The sequence below is a fragment of the Solea solea genome, chromosome 18 (genome assembly GCF_958295425.1).
Source record: "Solea solea chromosome 18, fSolSol10.1, whole genome shotgun sequence".
Taxonomy (NCBI): domain Eukaryota; kingdom Metazoa; phylum Chordata; class Actinopteri; order Pleuronectiformes; family Soleidae; genus Solea; species Solea solea.
Genome location: NC_081151.1, coordinates 23,603,631 through 23,619,432, shown reverse-complemented (window position 1 = coordinate 23,619,432; position 15,802 = coordinate 23,603,631). Strand labels below are relative to the sequence as shown.

Below are 15,802 nucleotides of genomic sequence, written 5' to 3'. Positions count from 1 at the left end.
TGTACTTTTACTTCACTACATTTCCTCAAACTGTCTTTGTTACTACCAAATAAGAGCCTTAGTATTATGGTCTGTATTCAAATACAACTATATTGATATTATATATTATATAGATTGTTAGTTTGTCGACTGATCATTTTGTTCCATTTAATGTTGAAAACTGTCGACGAGTTTCATGGAGCAAAGAAGGCAGAAAATATTCACCTTCACGACCTTTGACCTCAGGTGACACACCTGCAGCACAGTACACGGATTTCTACCAACACTCATCCATTCATCCACTCATTCATCCACCACAAGGCCATTAACTTCAACCTGAGCAGAGAAAGAATTTGAAAGTGAGGCGGAGTAATAAAGCGTGTGTGTGTGTGTGTGTGTGTGTGTGTTTAATCTAAAGTGTGGTATAATTGAAGTGTGTGTTTTCAAGGACAGGTGGATATTGGTCCTGAGGTGAGAAACTGCTGAGTCAGCAGGTGTGAGGTGATTACATCCTCTGTCTGTGAGAGGAGGAAGAGGAGGAAGAAGAGGAGGAAGTTCTCCCCCACAAGAGAGAAAAATATTTTGAAAGTAACAGACGACTAAAGACAGGAAAAGACGTTAATGTAACAAAACAGAAATAAAAATGAAATTATTCTGTTTGTCAGGAAACATTAAAGTGTTTCAGTCACCTGACGTCGTCTGAACTTAAAAACTGAGGGAAACAACAGTGAGGCCATGTTCAGAGGCGTCGTTCAGAGGCGACGTTCAGAGGCGTCGTTCAGGAACAACGTTCAGAGGCGTCGTTCAGAGGCGTCGTTCAGAGGCGTCGTTCAGAGGCGTCGTTCAGAGACGACATTGAGAAACAACGTTCAGAGACGTCGTTCAGAGACGACGTTCAGAGGCGTCGTTCAGAGGCGTCGTTCAGAGGCGTCGTTCATGGACAATGTTCAGAAATGACGCTGAAAGATGACGTTCAGAGATGTTCATGGACGACGTTCAGACAACGTTCAGAAACGATGTTCAGAGACGTTCATGGACAATGTTCAGAGGAGACGTTCAGTTTCAGTTGTTTCAGGGTCAGAGGTCGACCACACCCTGACACACATTGTTAGGAAATGTGTAAATAAAAGTTGTGTTGTTGTAGTTTTCCGTGTGACCTGAACATAAACACAGTTATCACAGTCCACTCAGAATTGCTTCCTCTCTTTTTTTTCCTAAAAAATGCATAGAAAACGTCTGCGGCCTCAGAAACAGCAACAGTTTGTTCTGTGTTAGCAAATAACAATGTGTAAACTCTCTGACACGCACACACGCACGCACACACACACACACACACACACACACACACACACTATGCTTCTGTCGCAGAGTAAAGAAGACAAATGTAAATGTCTCAGTGCAGCAGAGGAGGAGGAGGAGCCGGAGCAGGAGCAGGAGGAGGAGCTGCTGCAAACATGTTGTTACTACTACTTTGTGATTTCGCAGCTTCTTAAATGTGAATATGATCAAAACAAAGAAATCATTCAAACTGAATTATTTTGTGTTTGTGGACAAAAACATTATTTCCAGAGTTCTGGAGCAAACCGCCATGAAACAAGATCTGGTCTCAGAGTTTAGATATCGTCATATCATGAGAAAGTATCTGTGATGTCTTTTTCTTGCTTTTAAAAGCTGCTGCATTCATAATAATAATAATTATTATAATAACAATACTAATAATAATAATAATAATAATAAGAACAACAATACTGATAATAAATAATAATAATAATAATAATAATACTGGTAATAAATAATATTGATAATAATAATACTGGTAATAATAATAAGAATAATAATACTGATAATAATAATAAGAATAATAATACTGGTAATAATAATAATAATAATAATAATAATACTGGTAATAAAAATAATAACAATATTGATAATAATAATACTGGTAATAATACGCATACTGATAATAATACTGGTAATAATAAGCATACTGATAATAATAATAATGGTAATAACACTGGTAATAATAATACTGATAATAATAATACTAATAGTAATTGAATACATTTGTGAAATACACTAATATTATATATATATTGATTAAAAAGGTTACTCGTTAACAGGCTAATTATTTGCGTTACAGCTGAATTTAAGGCATATTTATAGTCAATGTCGTTTGTAACACACATACATATCATTTATTAAAAGAAATAAAACTGTGATATCAAAGGTAATAAGTGCAAATGTTATTTTAGTTTCACACGGTTCATGAGTTCATATCCACATGTATCTCCTAGATCAGGATCTAAAGTATAAATCTACACAGATTTCTCTATATGATATAAAAGGTAGATTTTCTGGTGTGTGTCAGCTGTAATTATGACAATAATCTATCTTTACTTTATTCCTCCTTCCTTTTTCACCATGTCATTGCTCTTCTTCGTCCTTTTAATCCTCGTCTCTTCTCCCTCGCCCCATCTCACCCCCCCTCTCTCTCTGTGAGTCTGAGTCTCTTGTCCAGTCGTCCTCTCCATCATCTCTCCATCATCCTCCCTCCCTCCCTCCCTCCCTCCCTCCCTCTCCACTCGGGGTGTAGTGTACTGATAGTGGAAGCACTTGTGCAGTCGGCTATGAAGTCTGTCCTCCTCTCTCTTCCCTCCCTCGACTGCTGGAAATTAATTTGGTCTCCTCCTGATGCCTATCGGCGCTGAAATGCCCCCAGAAATAGATCCACAAACAGCAGCTCAGCCAAAAACACACACACACACACACACACACACACACACACACACACACACACACACACACACACACAGAGAGAGAGAAAGAGAGAGAGGGGAGATGGATGGATGGATGTGGGAGTAAATGGTGGGAGAATGGAGGGCTGGTAGGAGGAGAAGACGGATGGATAATGAAGGACATTAATAGATGGATCACCTACACACATGTACATTATTTTATTGCCTAAACAAACCATCAGTTTTCAGATTGATTCTCCTGCTTCTGTGTGTGTGTGTGTGTGTGTGTGTGAGAGAGAGAACACACACGCACACACACGCACACACACACACACACAGTCCATCCATCACAACCTTTAATGGCCTGCTTTTATTTTCTCTGTGCAGGTTTAAAACGGTCTGACGTTGCGTGGATTTGATACCAATAATATCACGACACCATGATTGTGTTATAAAGCGACACATGACGACGTCTGTGTATCACCCCACACACACACACACACACACACACACAGAAGAGAAACAACACTGAGCTTCTGATAGTTTTACATTTCTCATTAGTTTAGTTTCGATGTTTTCTTTTTAAAATGAGTTTGATTTTATTAATTTTTAGAGCAGGTTTGCTGGGTTTTATTTTCTTGTTGAGTTTTTATTGGTTTTCATGTTGGTTTTGGTGCAAGATTCTTTCATTAGGGGGTGAAACAACTCCTCATTTAATCGATTACTGAATGAATGGTCAACCATTTTGATTATAGATTGTTTAAGTAATTAAAACCAGTTTTCTGATTTTTCAGCTCCTTTAAATATTATATATGAATATTATATACTGTATGAATATTTGTTTTTTGCTGCATAAAAACAAAGACATCATGTCTATGTTTGACAAACACTGATCAGCCTTTTCTGACATTTATAATAATGGACAGATGAATGGATTATGAAAACAATCCTAAATACTGTCTCTCAAATAAAACCCTTCAAAAGAAGCCAAAATAATTAATTATGTATGAAATTCATTTATAAAGAGGAAAACTAGTTTAGTTTTAGAAAACACACAATTAACACTCAGTTGTTGTTGTTGTTTTTAATTCTAGTTTTCGTCAGTTTTGGTAAACTATGACCTCGGTTTATGCAAATGAGCTGCTGATAATCTTCATCATCATCATCATCATCATCATCATCTAAAGTCTCTTGTGGAAGTGGAAACATTGTAAACGTGATTCACTGCACGGACTGAATTCTACTTCCTGTCTCACGACGTTAGCGCACGTCAAATCTGCAACGTACGACAAACTGAATTCAGTGTGAATTTGAAATCATTGATAAATCAACAGGTGTAACAAGACAACAGAAGAGAATCCACTGCAAATGTGATTCTACCAAAATAAGACAAAGCTACAGCATGAGACGCAACAAGAGAAGTGACGTAAACGCACAGACACGACGACGACAACAACAACAAAACTCCATCGTTTCACTTTAGTTACGACACAAAACAGAAGCAGCAGCGTGAAGAAAAACGTGTCACGGCCTTTGTGAGAGTTTCTACTTCACTGTGGAAATAAACACACAAACGTCCACGGAACACACACACACACAGAGAGAGAGAGAGAGAGAGAGAGAGAGAGAGAGAGAGAGAGAGAGAGAGAGAGAGAGAGAGAGAGAGAGAGAGAGAGAGAGAGAGAGAGAGAGAGAGAGAGAGAGAGAGAGACACACAGAGAGAGAGAGACTAAATGTCATTTTTAGGACAGAAATATAAAAAGGTAGAGAATCAACAGGTTAAACCTGGTTTTCCCGATGTTGTAGGGACATAAATGTGTTCACACACACACACACACACGTGAGAGGGACTTGTCCCAACAAAGTAGATTACTGTGTTTTAAAATTAGGATTAGGTCAGGCAGTAGTTTATGGTTAAGGTCAGAGTGAACGTGTGTGTGTGTGTGTGTGTGTGTGTGTGTGTGTGTGTGTGTGTGTGTGTGTGTGTGTGTGTGTGTACGCGTGTCATGTAGAACAGAATCCACTAGTTGATTCAGTTTGAGCAGAAAAACAATGTGAACACACACACACACACACACACACACAGACACACACACACACACACCTCAATAATGATGAGAGCAGAGTGAACCAGCTTTGAGGTCATGACCTGCACACACTCACACACACACACACCAAGGATAGCCACGTTTTTTTTTCCTCCACAGGAACTGAAGCATCAACACAGTCCAGACGTGCACGTGCGCCTCGTGCACACGTACACGCACACACTAACGATCAGAGAAGAGAGAAAACACGAGGTGAAAAAAAAAAAACTGGACAGCTTTTGGTTTTTCCACAAAACACTGAGACCAGAGACCTGTTACACACTCTCTCACACACACACACACACACACAGACTGACTGACACACACACACACACACACAGGGTGACACCTCCAGACTAAAAACACCAAACACCAGACCTGGACGCTGCGCGGTGCAGCTGTGAACAAGCAGGAGGAGGAGCAGTGTGTGTGTGTGTGTGTGTGTGTGTGTGTGTGTGTGTGTGTGTGCGTGTGTGTGTGTGTGTGTGTATGTGTGTGCACCAGTCCGAGCCCCGGTTACCGTTCTCTCCGTGTCGGGTCCTGCTGCTGGATGCTGGGTTTGGTGGGCGCCATCTTCCTGCAACAATTATCTCTGATTCCTGACTTTCTCTCCTCGCCGCCTCTCTGTCGCTCCGCGCGGTTACTCGGACGCGGTGCCGCCGCGTCCGCGGTGCGCTGCGCCCTGACAGCAATGCGTCATGGTCGGTGTGTTAAGACAAAGCCATGTCCGTGTCCGCTTGTGTGTGTGTGGGAACGTGAGGACTATGTATGTGTGTGTTTGTGTGTGTGTGCGCGCGGTGCCGTGCGCGCGTCTTCCGCCGCCGCCGCCGCTCAGCAGCAGCAGCAGCAGAAGCGTGGAAACAACGGGCGGTGCTGGAGCGGCAGGCGGCAGACAGCGGGCTGCAGCAGCTGAGCCATGCCGAGCAGAGTGAGGGGGAGCCCGGGCACGAAGCCTCTGTGATCCTCGCTGTCTCTGGATGTTCACAGGAATTTCCTGCATGCGCTCCGGAGGGAGAAGAAAAGAAACCACACACACACACACACACACACACACTAACAACAACAGGCGCGTCAGATCGTTACATTCCCGCCGCCGCTGCAGCGCCTACATCCCGGTGAAGCTCCCGGTGAACGATCCCCGCCACGGAGCGTCTGTCAGCGGACAAAGTGTCTCCGCTTGTCCGCAGCTGACACCACACATCTCCGCTGTTTGCTCCAGCGCAGCAACACCGCCACTCAGATGCAGTGTGTGTGTGTGTGTGTGTGTGTGTGTTATTTAAATCTCCCTCTCTACAGCAGGTCGCACCTCCGCGGGAAATATTGGAACCACATTTTTTGAACCGTCACACAAACAAAACACCAACAATCATTTAGCCAACGTGCGCAAGGGCTGATGGGTGATTTATTTGGCTGTAAATCTCTCATACACGCTCACGCACGCGCGCGCACATACACACACACACACACATCCTTCAGTGTCATAATAAAGACATCACAGTAAATGTCTTCACTTCACATTCAGACTCACACTCTCCGTTTTCTCTCCATGAAAACACAACATTGACTTTATCTGAATCTGAATAATCTGAATAATCTGATTAATCTGATTAATCTGAATAAAAAGACATTTAAAAGCTGTTTGTTTTCATGTTTCAGGACAGTTATTGGACGTCAGTGACATCATCAGCTCCTCCTCATTCTTCATCAGTTTATTTAAATGTATTTCTTTTTTAAGAATGTATCATTTATTGTAACCTGATGATTAAAGTGAAGCTGCAGCTCTCTCTCACACACACACACACACACACTCTGTGTCTCTCTGTCTACACCAATGACCTGTCAAGGTCAAAGGCATGCTGGGTATTTTCTCCGCACAAACACGGGGGTTAACGTCGCGGTTGTGGCGGGGGAGGTTCAGGGAGGAGGGAACTTCCACCTGCAGCTGATGATGATGATGATGAAGTCGTTTGTTTCCGGGTGAAAATAAAGGTTGAATCCGCGGTGTTCAGTTTAACAGACGACGCCGTGATTTACGAGTAAATTTTCTTTCGTAGATTTCGTCCTTATGCCAAATTCCACGCATGTATGTGAAACCAGGGGGCGCTGTTGAGCTGTGCACATTTGCGTCAATTCCCCGCGAGTATTCCCATTTGGCTGTAATGTAAAATGGAATGTTTAGTGTTGCCACGAGGGGGCGCTGTGTTCAAGACTGAATGTTTCCACGTGGACGTCTTCAGGGCGGGACGATTATTGACCCTCGCACGTTTGGTTCTGATCAGACGTTTTACAGAGGAGTTACAACACTTTGTGTTTCTGGGTCTTCTTTGTTTTTGCTGACACAACTTTGTCGCCCCCTAGTGTCCACACCGCGTGACATTGAGTGAAGCTTTTGGTAACTTTTATTCGTAACCGTGTCCACGCTGACGTCACAGAGTTTGAAGTTGATCACACTGAGTTTTCTTTGTCTGTGGAGAAAAATAAGAATTTATGAAACGACGACGACGGCGGCGGATTTTCAAGGTCACGAGTCAAAGTCGCAGGTTTGATCTCCGGTTTAAACGTTAAACGCACATTTGTGAAGCGACTGAAGCAAATCAAGTTCTTTGTAACTTTCATGTTTGAGTGTGAGGAAAGAATCTTTCGTGGAAAAACTTTCACGCTCTGGTGAAGACGAGAACTTCAAATACGCTTGTTCTTTTCCACCGCGTTGTTTTTAAATTAGCGATAAATCGCAGCGTTTGCGATGATTTTCCCGACTGAACTGTGATTTGAAAACGATGAATTGTTCGCATGTGAGTCAAATGTTTCAAATGTTGGTAAAGCGAGTTTGGAGCTGCTGCTGCTGTTCAGTCACTGACTTTTACGTCTAATAAAGTTATGTCAACATTTTAGATTAAGATTCTGAGTGGGAAGAAATTAAAAAACAAAACAAAGCGTAACCATTGATTTGTGGTCACGTGACCGTGTCACAAAGGTCACAGGTTTGACCTCCAGGTTCTGACGTTGTTTTTGGAGTGAAACATTAATGTCCAGATTACACATAATCTGCCTCCTCTCAGATTCAGTGATTTACGGCTGAAAATCTCTGGTCACATTAAAAAAAAAAAAAAAAAAAAATATGGAAATAAAAGACACATTCACACGTTCACATTCACCATCACTGGTCCTGAGGCCGTTTACAAACACTTCAAAGCTGATGGTCTTTATAATTGCCCATTTCTTTGACTGTGACGCTGCGTTTTATTTCCATAATCTGGTAAACGACTGAGGCTCATGTTTCATATATGACATCACACACAGTGATTTTACTTTTAAATCTCAGAGAGTTTCTATCTTCACTTTTTGACCTGCACCTTTGAAACATGACATTTGTGAGGATTAAAGGAAATTATACGACTGAATAATGAGATATATATATTGAGCATGTTTCTTTGAGTGTGACGCTGCGTTTTATGTCCATAATCTGCTGCTCGTGTGTTGACTCTGACATCACACAGTGATTTTATATTTCAATCTCATTATTCAGTCGTAAGAATGAGAGTCAGGAGAATGTGATCGTCTGTAAACCTCTCACTTTCTGACCTGCACTTTTAAAACATGACATTTGTGAGGATTAAAGGAAATGACGTTGTGACGCTGTGTTTTATGTCCTGATTATTTTTGACATCTCAGTGATTTTACATTTAAATCTCCTTATTTTTATATTTGAGACGTAAACCTTTTGTTTGTTCAAAGACTCTTAATATTTGACGCTGTCTTTTGTCTCCATAACGTCGTCGTCCCGGTGTTTACAGACATTAACGTCTCTGTATATTTCTGATGGTTTGTTTTCGGTTTGAATTGAGCCGTTTGTGTCTCTGTCGTCCTGCTGCTGTGGCGACGTCTTCATGTCCCCGCAGAGACAAATAAAACTAAAAAAAGACATTTTATTGATCTAAATTTAAATGTCGTTATTTTTCATCTGAGCTTAAAAGTAGAACGAGAGTTCAGAGGCAAAGTGTAAAGGTCACAGGTTTGACCTCCAGCACGTGACCTCACTGGACGTCTACAGAGGTATTATATGAGGACGTGTGTGTGCGTGTGTGTGTGTGTGTGTGTGTGTGTGTGTGCGTGCGCTGCTCAGTTACTGAGAGCAGTCAAACAGAGGCGACGTGGATAATGGAGCGTAATGTATAAACATATTAGCTGCCAGCTGTTTGCTGCAGGAAACACGAGGCGTCGAGAGGAAGAAGACGACGAAGACGACGAAGACGACGGAGACGACGAAGACAGCGACGCTTTGACGGGACGGAGAGTCCTGGAGGACGAAGGCCAGACTCAGAGACACTCAGGTGGACTTTAAAGAGGTTTTGTAAGTTTCTGCTGAGTCACTCCAGCGGTCACATGACGTAGCATCTGTCAAAAACTGTCACTTCATACGTTCACAAACACACATCCTTTGATTGTGTGTGTGTGAGCACTGCTTTAAATAACACAATACGCCTTTTTTCCTCCCTTTCTGAGGCCACACACACACACACACACACACACACACACACACACACACACACACACTCCAGATGATTATTAAAAAACAACAGTTGTGGGGGCGTGAGGATGAATGGATGAATCACGGAGAAGAGGGTGAAGTGGAAACACTGCGGCGTCACATCATGCTTTTTCCTCTGAATTTTACAGCAGCGTCACCTCCACCATTCACTCGCCCAACATTCACCCTCTCACTCCTTCACTTCCTCTTTTCACTGAGATTTTACACACAAAAAAAAAAGTTGTAGCGAAACGAGAAGAAGAATCAAACATCGTCTTCGTCATCCAGAGAAAGATCAGACGACATGAGGACACATTTTTGTGACATTGTCTCCAAACTCACACTGAGCAGTTTTGTTTTTTTAAGTCTTTCTGTCTGAGGTTAAAGGTCATTTCAAAAGTGAAACCGATCACAACATAATAATAATGATAATAATAATAATAATAATAATAATAAATCAAATTTATATAGCGCTTTTCTAGACACTCAAAGACGCTGAAACATGAGAGTAAATGATCATAAATAAATCAAATCAAATAAAAACAGATTTCCACTGAGTTAAAGACGTCCAACTGTGCCTGGACATAAAAATGTCCCACAGAATAAGGTCATAAAGAGAGAGACAGACAGACAGAGACAGAGCCACAGGTCGTCTCTCACCTTTGCTGGTAGCCGCTCAGACCCTGCACGCTCTGCGGGCTTCCGTTCGTGGCTCCGGGCACCGGCACCCGGCCCACGGGGGGTCCGGTCACCATGCCGCCGCCTCCTCCTCCTCCGGCAGCTGAGGCCGTCACCTGGACGCTGAAATCCGGGAAGATCCTGATCATGGTCCCGGGCTGTGCGTCCGTGGCAGTCACTGATCAGTGGGATCGATACAGATATTGATTCAGCAACAGAAGACAAAATAATAATTAAAAAAAATAATAATAAGAAAAAATATTCTTCTTCTTTTTGTTGTTGTTGTTGTTTTATATTTTTATTATTCTCCTTTTCTTCTCATGGAACTCTGAGGATAATCCGGATCCTGGTCCCGGTGCGTAAAAGCCATCAGTGACCGATCACTGGATCAATAAGTGAAGACGATCGATGAGTGAAAACAACCTGTTTTTCTTCTTCTTCTTCTTCTTCTTCTCTTCTTAGTTTCTTTGTTTTCTTCCTCTCGGGTGATCTGGGTTCTTTATCCCGCAGAGAAAAACACAGTCCGGCTCCGGATCATCCGCGTCCTCATGGTCCGCGCCGCTGTCTCCGGTGTCTCCGCTCCGGGCGCGCGCTCCCTCCGTCTCCCGCTGCTCCCGACGATCGATGGATGAGTGGATCAGAGGGATGATGATTTCACCGGCTCAAAGACGGACGCTGAGCCGCGTCTGAGCTGTCGTCTCCCGGTGCAGGAGCTCCTCACTCCCCCTCACTCCTCCTCCTCCTCCTCTTCCTCTCGGTCTCAGGCGGGCACCACCGCCGCCGCCGGCTCTCCCTCCGAGAAAGGCATCGGGTCCCGGGGTGTCCTCGCGCTGTCCTCGTGCGTGTCCGGTGCAGACGGAGGCTCAGTGAGTTGTGATGAGCTGCAGCTCCACGGTCACAGCGGAGTCACAGAAACACTGATACTGTGAAACAACAGCAGCAGCAGGAGCAGCAGCAGCAGCAGCAGGAGGAGGAGGAGGAGGAGGAGGAGAAGTGTGTGTCGGTATGTCTGTGAGTGAGTGTGTGTGTGTGCGCTGCCCTCTGTACCACACACACACACGCGCGCGCGCTCGTGCAGATTGAGTGATAGCGGTGTTTGCTCAGCAGCAGAAGGACGTCTCCTCTGACCTCAGTCCGCGCGCACGAACGCAAACATCATTCAACGCTTTACTCTGAGTGTGTGTGTGTGTGTGTGTGTGTGTGAAAACACGTGGACTGTAATCACGCGTGTTTTAAAGTAAGGAGTAAACGTGTCGTGGTTCTTTTGTCACTTTTTCACGCGCAGTTTCTTTTAACTTTAAGTGAACACATGAACGCAACAGTCTGTTGTTTATACATGAAGAGGAGGAGGAGGAGAGACACGCACGAGCACAAACACAGGTAAAGGAGAGTGTGTTTTCATGTGGATGATAAAGTGTGTAACAGTGTTTCCTCTTCCTCTCTGCGCTGCTCTTCTCTCCACTTCTCTCACCGTGTGTGTGATCTGACTCCAGAATAAAGTCATATTCTCTCACTCTGACTCCTCCCCCTTCTCTCTCTAATGCACGCTCTCTCTCTCACTCCTCCTCCTCCTCCTCCTCCTCTCTCTCTGAATCTAATATCCAGTCACTTACATAAAATAAAAAGAATATTTGTCATAAAGTGGAAACATGACTTTTGGTTATAAATTGTTTTTTCTGCTATGAACCATTTTCTCTACAGACTTTGGTGTGGGAGAGTGAGTGCTTTACAAACTTCAGTTTCAAGGGATTTTAGGCACGTAACAAAAGGAGTAAAGGAATAAAACGTACGTCAGTGTAAGTCTACGACATCTTGACAACATGTTCACGTCCATCTCACTGTTTTTATAAACCACTCACTCTCCCACACCAAAGCCCACAGACAACATCACTGATTTTACACACACACAAAATCTTTCCTTCTGATTGACATCAGTGACACGGAGTGACCACACGAGGCAGCAGCAGACCAGCAGCTCCTGTGTCCCTGCAGCTAAAATCAGTGATTTTCTCTGTGGACTTTGGTGTGGGAGAGTGAGTGCTTTATAAAAGTCTGTCTCACAGTGAGATAAAGACGTGATCATGTGACGTAGATGTCGTAGACTCAAAGTGATGTAGATTTTAAAGACAAGTCTGTAACTAATGTGTTCATGTGCAGTCAGAAGTCACCTCAACAACCTCTGGAAATGAGTAAAAAAAACAAACCTATATTTTTGGGTGAAGTGACCCTTTAAAAAAGAGAGGAAAAAAGCCAGAATCTGTTAAATCAGTAAATGTGAGTGAAACAGTTAAAAACATCACCACTCACAGCACAAGGAATCGAACCCTAACCTCTGGCGGCTTTTACACACACACACACACACACGTTCAATACTGGGCTGAGTGCAGAGCCCCCACAGGACCCCGGCAGAGGCTGCGGGCCTCACTTTGAGCAGCCGCTAATAACCTGCACTTGTTCACAAACAGCGGCGGCGCTAATAAAACGTCCCCACTGAGCTGATTAAAGAGCAATAAAAACACGGCGCGCTCGCCTCAGCCTGCTCGCTAAATTCAATCGCAGCTCTAACCAGCAGCGCCTAATGAAAACCACAGCCTCACTCACCCACAATGCACTGGGCCTCGCTCTACCCTTCCCTCACTCACTCCCTCCCTCTCTCTCTCTCTCTCTCTCCCTGTAATGAAATCAAATGAATTGGACTGAGGTTTCAGGGGAGACATGCTGGACTCCCTTATGGAATTAGGACTCAACTCTGCGTGTGTGTGTGTGTGCATGTGTGTGTCTGTGTGTGTGCGTCTGTGTGTGTGCGTGTGTTCTCCATGTTTGACCACATGACTACACACTCATGTGTACATGCATTATACATTTGATGCATTTAAGGCTGCAGAGTGTGTGTTTTGTGAGCGCGTGTGTGTCTGTGTGTGCGTGCGTGTGTCTGTGTGCGTGTGTCTGTGTGTGCGTGCGTGTGTCTGTGTGTGTGTGTGTGTGTGTGTGTTAGTGAGCTGTGACCAGGTAAAACACAACAGACAGAATCAGGACAGTCAACCTGCTGTTATCCCTCAGGACACACACACACATTCTGGTCCAGTATTCTTACTGAGGACACTCACAGACAGCACAATCCCAGAAACCCTTTACCTTTACCTTAACCATCACTACTAACTAACCCTTAACCTAAGACGAACATAATCCTAACTCTCACTAGAGCTGGAAATGAGGATTATTTTGTTTTATTTCAAAATCATTTCTTTGTTTCATGGAATTATTCACATTTAAGAAGCGGAAAAATCAGAAAAAAAAACTTATTTTAGTGATTGAAAAAATCCTTAAACTGAACTAAATCTGATCCTAACACCAGGTCTTAATCCCAAAAGACTCATTTAAAGTTGTCCTCACCGTTTTCCCGTCCTCACACAGATACACAGACGGGTGGACAGACAGAGACAGCTGTCGTCCTCCCTGTCACAGTTAAATCGCTCTCCTTTTAATCTGACTAATAATGTTCGCCTCTTCATATTCTCTGTGTGTGTGTGTGTGTGTGTTGATGATGGATGAGGTCAGGCTGGCTCAGGTCAAAGGTCACAGCAGAGCCTGGGCTCTGTGATCTGCTACTGTAATGGAAACTGAAGTGTTTGTCCTAAACGTCTGCGGACGCCGCGCTGTCTCCACACAGATGATGAATTAACTGCTACGAGGAATTACAGACGGACACTTCTGAGGACACGCACACACAAGGAGAGACACGCACACACACAAGACACAGACATAAATGAGGACAGACGGACACATTTGACACACATGAGGACGGAGACATGCACAAGGAAAGACACACGCAGGAGGACGGAGACACGCACAAGGAAAGACACACGCAGGAGGACGGAGACACCAAACACGAGGACACACACACAGACGTCGTGGTCGTCCTCGTGTGGACACAAACTCAGACGTCTTTACGTATATCATTGATTGATTGATCACAGTCTGACGCTGACATCATCAGCTCCTCGTCGTCTTTTATCAAATTGGTTTTTAAATACATTTTGACGACCGACGTGAAAACGTTATGTGGCTAAAAGTGAATAAATCCATATTTAATCCCCGTCTCAAACACAATCATCAGATTCCTTTCATTTTTAATGAGGTCACTTTTAAACTCTGTTGTCTTTTTATTTTACAACTCTCACTGGACAGAAATAAGAGTTTATCTTTGAATATTTGTCCTTAACAAAATGTGTTTTATTGCTCAGACGTGATCAATCGTCAACTTCTGTCCAAAAACTACACAAACAATCATTAAAACACAGGAAGAAAAGAAGATAAAGTTTCATACAAGAAGATTAGGATTAGATTATCAACTCAGAGCTGAGATTGACAGACAACAGACGCAGAAGAAAAATACTAATTCCTCTGAAATTTGGTAAATTCACAGAGAATCAGCGCTGAATTAAGATTCAGATTAAGTTCAGTCTGATAAACTAACATTAACTTCATAAACAGAACATGCTGCGCTCAGTGTTAGCATGAACACTAACATGTAAGTTAGTTAGTTAGTTAGTTTGAACACTAACATGTAAGTTAGTTCAATGTTAGTTTGAACACTAACATGTAAGTTAGTTAGTTAGTTAGTTTGAACACAAACATTAACTTTAATGTTTGTTTAATGCACTAACACGAGTAAGCTAAAAACATAAACTGTTATTGCTCAAACAATCTTTTTCTCCTCAGCAAACAAACAAACAAACCAACAAGCTAATAAGCTAACAAGCTTGTTTAAAGGGTGTCATTATAAAGTGAACACATGAATGTCTCACTCTCTCACACGTTTACCTGCGTCACAGCTGCTGAGTCTGAACTCCAGAGAAAACTCCACCTTCATGACGTCACTTTCCATGTTTTCACGTCTTTAAAAAGAGAAAAATAAAAACTGAAAAGAGAAATAAAAGTGTGTCACAGACACACGTGACAACGTCCTCCTCACGTTCTTTTTTTTTTTTTTTTTTCAAACAGGTGCAAACAATCAAAGCTCTAATTATACTCTTTGATGGGAAATGGCAGCTGTGAAACCAGTTTACTGTCACACTACTGCCACCTTCTGACCGGAGTATGAAGTGACAGCTGAACTGAAGTTTGTAAAGCACTCACTCTCCCACACCAAACCTCATAGAGAAAATCAGTGATTTTAACATCTTTAACATTTAACAGCACACAGGAGTTGTTGATCCTCTGCTGCCTCCATCACTACGTTCTCATGTGTTCATTTGTCAATTCGGCGTTTGAGAATCTTGGTTCAGATTTAGTTCAGTGACACAAAGTGACCACACGAGGCAGCAGCAGACCAGCAGCTGCTGTGTCCCTGCAGCTTAAATCAGTGATTTTCTCTGTGGGCTTTGGTGTGGGAGAGTGAGTGGTTTACAGACTTCAGTTTCTGTGTCACAGTGAAGATAAAGACGTGAACATGTTCTTAAACATATCGTAGACTTTATTCCACAAGAGGCTAAAACCTGGCAGCCATTTTGTTTTCACTGACTGAACTGTACTTCTGTTAAAAGGGCGTGGCTATGATTTTTGAAAGAGTAAAGTTGCTCTATTATTATTATTATTAGTAGTAGTATAATGTTACTTTTTTCATTTAAAAAAATATGATTTTATTACAAATGTCTTTTTGAGTTTTGATTTTAAGGGTAAAAAATGAAGATGTTGTGATGTTCTGGTGTGCAGACAGGTGAGTGAAACACACACACACACACACACACTGTCAGGATGTAATCACAGCTCAGTGAAACACTGAATCAAAGTTC

General features: G+C 42.8%; 1 protein-coding gene across 3 annotated transcripts in view; it reads right to left on the bottom strand.

Moving 5' to 3' along the window:
• The window catches only part of LOC131444660 (neuronal PAS domain-containing protein 3), a 140,093-nt gene extending 129,111 nt beyond the window's left edge, over positions 1 to 10,982 (bottom strand). For 2 of the 3 annotated variants that reach the window (XM_058615214.1, XM_058615215.1), the window contains exon 1: positions 5,322 to 6,279. In XM_058615214.1, coding sequence (XP_058471197.1) covers positions 5,322 to 5,374 — 53 coding nt within the window. In that variant the 5' untranslated portion in view covers positions 5,375 to 6,279. Of the gene's footprint in view, positions 1 to 5,321; positions 6,280 to 9,989 lie in introns of those variants that run through there. The other variant, XM_058615213.1, reaches the window with a different exon arrangement.
• Positions 10,983 to 15,802: the final 4,820 nt, after the last annotated feature.